At 42.2% G+C, this 9563-nt stretch overlaps 1 protein-coding gene across 1 annotated transcript; it reads left to right on the forward strand.

Moving 5' to 3' along the window:
• The first annotated feature begins 772 nt into the window (after positions 1-772).
• Positions 773-5665, forward strand: ctsk (cathepsin K). The gene is made up of 8 exons (XM_088998275.1): positions 773-916; positions 1322-1448; positions 2404-2526; positions 2613-2765; positions 4230-4448; positions 4613-4778; positions 5082-5190; positions 5278-5665. The coding sequence occupies exons 2-8, from the start codon at positions 1323-1325 to the stop codon at positions 5375-5377; spliced, it is 996 nt and encodes a 331-aa protein (XP_088854401.1). The 5' UTR covers positions 773-916; position 1322; the 3' UTR covers positions 5378-5665.
• The last annotated feature ends 3898 nt before the right edge of the window (positions 5666-9563 follow it).

The following is a 9563-nucleotide window of genomic DNA, read 5'->3' on the forward strand; positions in this document are numbered from 1 at the left end:
CCTTATGAATGAAATGTATTATTATTAGTAGTATTTTTTTTCAGATATTAACTGAATGCTTCGGATATTTTCCTAGTATCTTTGACAGGCAATTCTCAGCTATGAAGCTTTTTATTTTTTAACTATGCAATAAAGTTTCGGCAGAGTGGCATCAGATGTAATTATTATCATGGATTTTTGGATAGGAAAAAAAAACAAAAAAAACTAACCAATTGCCACCGTCTTTTATCAATCAAGACAAAATTGGGGTTACGTATATATAACAACGTAATGCCCAACAAAGTCGATTGTGCTTGTGTCCCAAACCTAACAGGAAGTCCGCCATTTTGGTTTGCGGCTGCCATTTTGGGCAAAGTTGAGGGTCTGGGGCTGCTTCTTGTTCCTTACGCCATTGCATCTCTTCTACTAAATATCAATGTTTACCATGTGGTACCACACTGAAAGTGGGCAACTCTTCCTTTAAACAGCTTTACTGTAAACAGACAAAAAATAATCACTTAAAATTGTTGCTTTAACAAAGCGACAAAGAAGTAGTTTTGACAATATGTTGACCTAATTCTAGGATGCCGTGTTGCGTATTCAATCACAAGCATCCTCAAAGAACAAACTTTATCTTCTTGGAAGAGAAATACTTGTGATGTTCCCCTATTTCAATCCTGATGTTTTGTTTATATTTCCAGCCGTGTCAGCAGACTTTCTGGATAATCAAGCGGCATGATGCACGATGGCACTCAGAGTGAAACCAGATGTCCTCTTTCTCATTCCTCGGCACAACTCCTCCCCGGACCCCAAACTCCTTTTTTACTTCCTTAAAATTCCAGTACATATAAGCCAGACGCTGACCTACTTGCGCATTGGACCCACCCGCAACCAAAACAGGACCACTTGAACAGAATTTAACTCCTGAACTTTTAAGGTACGGAAACTTTTCTGTTGATATGTTTGACTTTAAAGTTAACTTATGGTTTCAGTAGTGTGTTTGTTCCTATCCATGTGCGCCAAAGATCAAAAAAGTATTTAAATTCCTGACAGAAAAATACAGATACTTGAGTTAAAAAAAAAAACAAATGTAAAAAAAATACATCCATAAATAAATGAAAGTGCAGATTCTGCTTCTCTTCCCAAATGAAAATAAAAATGTGTGGACTCTGAAATATACTGAAATAAAAATGAAAAGACGTTCAATTATCTAAATCATCGAATCTGTAGCTTCATTTTAAACATACAGAAGGTAGAAATACAAAAACACAGTACCGAATCACGGATAAAATGCGGTCAAGTGAAAATCTAATGACGTCAGCATGTGTTTGTGCTTGTCCAGGATGTGGCGGCGTTGCCTCGGCATATTTCTTCTGGCGGTGTCGGCGCTGGGCCACGTGGATCAGGTGACCCTGGACAGCCAATGGGAGCAGTGGAAGATCACGCACGGTCGGGAATACAACGGCCTGGTCAGTGTGTGTTTTTAATCATGATTTTGAAGAGTTGCTCTGCGAATAGATGTGTTCGAAAGGGGACTGGAAGGGGGAGTAATGAGAGTTGACTGTGCTCGTAGTTTAATGTCCCCCGCGCGTCGTCTTTATTTGCCGCATTTTGTGGTACTAAAAAGGGAGGATGTCTCGAGACTAACGTGATCTGCTTTTAATCATCCTGATTAAAGAATCCAGGCTGCGACGTCCAGCAGCCATTTGTGGCTAATTAAAACATCAATTTGACCCATTTGCCCAGATGGATGACTTTCACTGTGTCTGCTTCTCTCTTTGTGCGCTTTGCTCAAGTCGCCGCAGACTTTTGTCTCACTCTGATGATACGGACACATCATTAGGTACACAAGCCAAACGACACCAGTTTGGTCAGCGTTTAGGCATGTTGAAATGCGTCTGTGTAGGCTCTCAGTCGGACAGTGGTCCATCGATGAAAAGGTGGAGACATGGATTCAATAAGAGTCTTTACTGAGACAGAAAAGGCAAAACAGAAATGAGGCAATGGAGCAGAGCAAATGAAACAGACCTGCGTGCGGCTGGGTGACGGGGAACATCAAGAAATACATCGGCACAGATGGGTGGCTTTTATAGCCAGAAGGCACAATTAACGGAATGAGGAACAGGTGAGTGAGTCCGGGGAGTAGGGAGGGGAGGGGCCCTGCTCCAGGCGCAGAGGAGGATGTGACAGAAACTACCAGCAAGACTTTAGTTTGCTGAAGAAGCATCTTGGATAAGAAGCGAAACGTCCGACACGTTCAAAGAAGTACAGATGACGGCTAAAGAAACCTTTTCATGCATTTTGAAATGGTTTAAAAAAAAATCCAAAATCACCAAAAATTACAATTATGCCAATTATAAATAAATAATAAATAAATAAATACAAATTATTATAACTAATCGGTGTCTGTTCACTTTCGACCAGGACGAGGGAGGCATCCGGCGAGCCATCTGGGAGAAAAATGCGCTGATGATCGAGGCACACAACCAGGAGGCGGCGTTGGGCCTGCACTCGTATGAACTGGGCATGAATCACCTGGGAGATATGGTGAGTAAATACAGCAACAAATGAACCGGTATCATCATCCACACGATCAAAGCTGAAAATATATGAGAATTTTGGTGTGGCTACAGACGTCGGAGGAAGTGGCGGAGAAAATGATGGGCTTGGACATGCCCATGACGCGGGAACGCGGCTTCACCATGAGTCCGGAGCAGCAGGCCTATCCGTTGCCCAAGTCGGTGGACTACCGCAAGATGGGCATGGTGACGCCTGTCAAAGACCAGGTGTGTCATCTTGTAATGTCACCAAAATGCATGATAATGTGATAATGTTTTTTAGTCAAGTATAAGAATGAACTGCCAAAAGGTAATCAACCCACAGCTCAAAAGGGAAATAAACAATCTGGCAGTTTAGGAGAATGTAAATACATATATAACTTTAAAATATAAAGTAAGATAAATTTCCCCATGAAAGTTTAAATATTCAAATTAAAAAGGCAGGCAAATAAATTCGTTTTTTTTTTATTAAAAAACTTGCCGAGATTGCATAGTTCGCTAATTTTAAATTCCTGAAGGAACTCCTAACTCTTCAACAACATTCTTTTCACTTTGTGGTTCGTTAATATTCAGCAAGACTGAAACGAAAGCTAAGACTCAATACGTCTGTGTAAGCTCTGAGTCGTACAGGAGTGGTCCATCGATGAAAAGATTTCTTCAGCTGTCACCTGTACTTCTTAGCGAAGGAAGGTCCGGACTTTAGTTCGCTGAAGAAGCATCTTGGATAAGAAGCGAAACGTCCGTCCGACACCTTCAAAGAAGGACAGATGACGGCTGAAGAAACCTTTTCATCTAAGACTTAATGGAGTATTAAAGTGGTGAAATTCTCCCATCTATTGGCCAAATGTCAGAACGCGTCTTGACGTTCTTCGAGTGGAAAATCCAAACTTTTCTGTTAGAATGAATTTATTTTGGGTCAAACTGAGAATTTCAAATTGTGCTATACTCAATCTCCCTTTTTACTACCTCAAAGATTTTTTCAAGTTCAATCCATTTATTCACATGGAACTTTCAAGAACTTTTTTGTTTTACTTGAACGGTTTTGCATTTAGCTTTTCTTAGCGATACATTTAAATTAGTCGTTGTTTCATTCCAGTTTTTTAACCTTATTTTTCTACTTCCTACTTTCCTATTATTATTTTTCAAAACGTACATCACGTGACAGTTGCGAGTGGATATTATAAGAGCAAATTTTCTTGCAGATGTGGAATTTGTAGCATATTACGTGTTTTTACACGCATAATGCAAAAATGTCTGAATAAGGAACGTTGACATGAATTTTTCCTAATGACGAAAATTCAACACGGCGCAATCATGCCGTTTAGTGGCAAAACCGAAGAATGCACTTTCAACATACTGAATTAAAGATACGTTTGACTGATTTTTTTCAATGATATCTTGCATTAAAAGGATTTTTAATGATAATTATTACTGTTCAATTCCTATTGATCAAATTAAATTTGACAATCATACAAAAACTACATTAGCAACAGCCCAAATGCTTTATGTTCGTCTGTCAAAATAACATAATTTAAAGGGGTGAAATGCTGACATCCAGTGGACAGATAGAATAATGCAATTTTCTCCCAACAAATCCGCGTTACAGCGTAGTGTCGTAACAACGAAATAAGTCAAGAAAGGAAAGATAGGTGTAACACAATGCAAAGTTTGTGTGGTTGTTGTGTTCCTTAGGGTTCATGTGGCTCGTGCTGGGCCTTCAGCTCGGCGGGGGCCCTGGAAGGTCAGTTAGCCAAGACCACGGGCGAACTGAGAAACCTCAGTCCTCAGAACCTGGTGGACTGCGTGACGGAGAACAGTGGCTGTGGAGGAGGATACATGACCAATGCTTTCAAGTACGTCAGAGACAACGGGGGTATCGACTCAGAGGAGGCCTACCCTTACGTGGGACAGGTGAGCTTCAAAATGGACTCCTTTGGCCAACAAGTCCATTAAGGACAGTCCATGATTGTTAACATGTGTTTTGATTATTTATTTGTATATCTTAATGAGGAAGTGTACCATAAAAAATATTTCAATCAATCCTTTTTTTCCCCCATTCGTGGCACCTCCTGTAGGCTGAGATGTGCCGCTTCAATTCATCTGGAACAGCTGGCGAATGCCGTAGCTACAAGGAAATTCCTGAAGGCGACGAGCACGCCCTAGCTGTGGCGCTCTTCAAAGTTGGGCCAATCTCTGTTGGCATTGACGCCTCTCAGGGGACCTTCCAGTTCTACCAGAGAGGTCAGTGAACACGGCATGAAGCCTCCCATCATGTCGTTATCTGACGCCACGTTCTGCCATGTGATGATAAATCACATCCGCCGCATCATATGACGTCAATGACAAACACCCCACTTCAAGCCAGACTACATGACGCTACAATATGTCACTTTTCACCATGTTACAGTACACCATACTATGTGACGCCACCTGTAACAGACCATAACACGTCGAGCGAATCTGTTTGATGTCACGTCACATCACTCCAGGCCATGTCACGACACATTCCAACTACCCGTTCCAACCTCTTTGTCACATGACCAGGCATTTACTATGACCCCAACTGCAACAAAGATGATGTCAACCACGCCGTGCTGGCGGTGGGCTACGGCGTGACGTCCAGGGGCAAGAAGTATTGGCTCATCAAGAACAGGTGTGACATCCTCATCACATGATATCATCTAAATGGCAGTGTCGCCATTGTAATGGTTTTAAATTGTCACATTTGTATTTGCACCAGCTGGAGCGAAAGCTGGGGAAATAAAGGCTACATCAAGATGGCGCGTAACCGTGGCAACTTGTGCGGCATCGCTAACCTGGCTAGCTACCCCATCGTGTGAGGGCCCGGCCGTCTTCTTCCTCATCTTCATGGTGACCAGTCTCACGTTTTGGTCTCTGTGGCTGTCAGCTGAAATATGTTTGACTTGAAAGCGCGCACCTATGTGGCGTCGCTGGTCGACGCAGTTCTACGGTCCACTCCCACATGTAACTTAATATTTTTGTTGTGATCATTACTGTTATTGTTATTACACGCCCGCTATCCTCGTGGGAATAAGTGGTTCAGATAATGGATGGATGTGTTAAAAACAATCTTTTGTATGAAGTAAAATTAAAAGTTCCAAAGGCAATTTTTGTGACGTCGTGTCTGGTGATTTAGGTAGTGTAGTACTCACTGACGCCACTAGAGGCTGCTGTGGATCGCCCATTGACCTCCATCAAAGGAGGAAATATCTTTCTTTTATTGAATATGCCGCTGAGTGGAAAGTTGTTTTTTTTTTGGGGCGGGGGGGGAATTTATTTAGAAAATGTGTTTTTTTTGTTCTTTTTTTACATCTGAGTTTTCGGCATGAAGTGTGAATGAGAGAATTTCAAACGCAAATGGGGTGAATCTCTGTTTCTTGTTATCGGGAATGAAAAATAATGGGGGGTGTAGTATCCTGATAAAAATGGGATTTTCACTGATTGATATTTCTTGTCACATTAAAAATTGTGATTGTGCCAGTGAGTTGTTTTGAGTAATAAAACAATGAAATAATGTTTTTAATTATAAATCCGACCAACGTTAATCTTATTTGTCACATGTGCATTTCGGTACCTCTGGGGAAGTTTTGGTGTGAAAAATGTTCACATTTTGGGGAACCTACAAATATTTTGGTGTCTCAATAAGTTAATGTGTTTCATGTGCCAATAAAAGATTTCCAAGACGATTGCAGGTGACAAGTCGAGTCAAGAACCTCACCTAAACAAATATTGGGTTACAAATGAGTTTTTATTTATTTTTTCTAGTTTTTTTTAGTGCAACATCACAACAAACAAGCTTCACATGAGGTATTCAAAGGGATTCTCTTGAGTTGCTGATAGAAAAGAAAGAAGAAAAGAAATGAAAATTCCCGCCACATTCTTCCGACTCGGGCCGGGAGCCAAGGAAAGGCATCGACAGTCAAATATTCGCGTTCCCTGTGGCCCCTTCCCCCTGTCCATGCAAGATTTTCTCCTTCGGACCGAGAACGAGGGAGCGAGGCTGGCTTCTTCTTACAAATGTGGAAAAATAGCTTCTGTCTCCTAGTTTGATTCTGGGATGACTTTGTAGGGAAAAGTCCCGTGATTCCAGCTTTTGGGGGAAAACAAGGAACAGGCAACGTTGATTACAGCAAGAACCTCCTTGCTTGGATTGTCACCTTCTTCTTTTTTTCATTTTTGGTCTTGACGAGGAATTTATTTACACACAGGACACACATGGACGGGACGGAAGCTTTGGCTGGACGCGGGCCCACTCGAGCACCGCTAAAAGATTGATTCCAGCTATTTTTTTCTCTTTTTTTTAGGTTTTTGGACACAAAGGCATGAAGTAGAAGAAGAGACAAATGGATGAGACGGACAGGAAGACACCCTGAAAGCATGGAATTCTTTGGTTACGGAATATCTTCTCACACAGTTGAGGTAGATGGTCAAGTCTTTGTGTACACAAAGGAAAGTAGGGTGGGGTAGGGGAGGGTGCTGTATAGGGAAGGGGAGGGGGCACAGTCAAAAGAGTCATTGTCTCAGTTCCACTTCAACACAATAACACTGTCTTATTAATATCGCGATCAATACAAGTGATTGCAATTTCCATTGAGTATTGCGTGCGAATACTGAAGAGCTTATGCCGAGGCGAAATTTGGACAGTCCAACATTCTGAATGTGGCATGGAAAGAAAAAGTGAGAGACGGAGTATTTTGAATGAGCGAAAATACGTGGAAGGCTGAATTTTGGATCCAATTGGGCTCACGTAAAATGTTGAATTGTGGAAAAAGTAGGAATTAAGGAAGTGTGTATCATGAATTCCAAGATGTCAATTTTTTTTGACTATTTTGAAGTCGAAATCAGCAGAGAAGTGACTAGAATGACCAAAATAAATACAAATAAAAATATGAACAAATGCAAAGTATTTTGTTGCATAATAAAATCTGCTCTTCAGCATTCCCACAACGATGGATCCTCGTGGTGCTTCATCATCCCTCTGAGTGCTCCGTACTTCAGCAGCAGCTAACGTTTTCAATCTTTGGTTTTTATTTTAGTTGTAATTTTTTTTTCTTTTTTTTTTTAGCTTTGACCCTGAAAAAAAGTTTTTATTTGCATCCTCCAGCCACCAGGTGGGGCCAGTGGGCGCTCGGGGTAAAATGTGCATTGGCAGCACACCGGTGGAATACCTTAGCGCCTTAACTCTTGAAAAAGACTCACCGTCTTGTCCGACCTTCAATCATGCTTACAATTGTTACACATTAAACTTTAAACAACCCCGCCCCCCTCACCTCCCCCGAATGCCACGCCCTCTTCAAAGCCTGCCGGTGTGTCCGAGAACATACACCCAAGCAAATACCCGCAGAGAAGGTCTCCTTTGAAGTCGACTCAAAAAGTCGATGACCTCCTCCATGGCCCAAATCCCCCCCAGCCCCCACCCCAATCAGGTGTCATGCCTCGGCGCTCCCTCCCCACTCATCTGTCAAGTGCACACAGTGAAGGACTGCTGGTCCGCAGAGACGCGCAAGCTGGCTGGGGAACAGGATTCAATCTTTGGTATTTTCACAAAGCTAAGATAACCGCACGAGAAGGAAGGAAAAGCCTTTTGGTCATTTAATTTGTATCCTTCATATCTAGTGAAAGATCCATGTGCGAATACACGCTTTGTCCCCACTAGAAAAACAATTTTGCCCACTAAGAACAACTTGGGGCCCCCTGGTGGAACAATTTAGTCCGGTTCTTGATCTTTGTCCAAGAGTTGTCCAACTACTGGTGCCACATTTGACCCACTTGTATACAATTAAACTTATAAAGTCACCCACTGTGCTGCCTGAGTCCTAATTGGTAGTCACAGTCACTCTGCTTGTATGCTGGAATATCCACCCTGTGAGGACCAAGACTGTACTAACACGTGGATATCAAAGATATTCATTCAATAAATGCTCCAAAATGGCTTATCATGAGGATCGCCTGATCCCTGGACAGCTCACATTCATGGAGACCCGAGACAAAATGAGACAAAAAATTTTTGGGGGCTAGGGGTGAGATTTTCTGAGATTTTGGCTGCCTCATCCCCAAAAATCTAATGACAAACTGAGAAGAGAATTTGAAACAACTTCACCTTGAACAACAACAACGTGTAGTTTAGGCCAAAAGTTGAAAAATATCTGAGTTCTTGTGGACAGTCAGGAACTATTTCATCAACCCTCTGTTGAATTCACATATTTGCTATATTTGTACTCTCCCAAAAGCATCAACATTTGTTTGTTGCTGGAATCTCATGGAATATTAGGGTGAAGGAACTACGCATGTTGAAGACGGTTGAGGAGCTTCATTTACACAAAAGTAGTGCTATATAAACCTTTTGGGGAAGGAGGGGCATGATGCTTGTGGATAACGTGGGCTCATGGGACACATAAAAATACATTCTTTGCTTTGAAGAGAATTTTGCCCCCAAACCACAGCTGGACCATCTTTAACTTGGTTTTCCAAAAACCCCAAAACCAAAGTCAAAATGATCAGTCTGGGTGTGCCCTAAACTAAACTGAGGCGATTAGAAAGAAGGAGGTTGAAGAACCAGAAAGAAAAACCAAAAAGGCAGTAAAAACACCCTGGAAGTCCCCCCCCCAAAAAAAAAAAAAAAAAAAAAAAAAAGATGACCCCCTTTTCAAGGCTCTTTCAGGCCCCCAAGGGACCCCATTGGAACCGAGACTTCGGATGAGGACACAAATGAGGTGTTTGGGGGGTGGGGGGTATACGGACGGGGTCACAAGCATGCAGGACCCCCGGGGGACACGAGCACGTGACCTTGAAAATCACGTGGAAGGTGGAGGGGAGGGTCCCGAGCCATGGATGGGCCCCCACCTCATCACCGCTAATTGTTGTCATCATCATGATCAATATTCATTATTCATATCACGACATTCAAAGAAGCTTTGGCCTAGAAGAGCTGAGCACACATACAAAGAAACAGGCCATCAAGATACTGTACGTAACATCACGGGGGGGGGGGGGGTCTGTATAGGA

The sequence above is a fragment of the Hippocampus bargibanti genome, linkage group LG06, assembly GCF_051943395.1.
Source record: "Hippocampus bargibanti isolate YZ-2025 linkage group LG06, ASM5194339v1, whole genome shotgun sequence".
NCBI lineage: Eukaryota > Metazoa > Chordata > Actinopteri > Syngnathiformes > Syngnathidae > Hippocampus > Hippocampus bargibanti.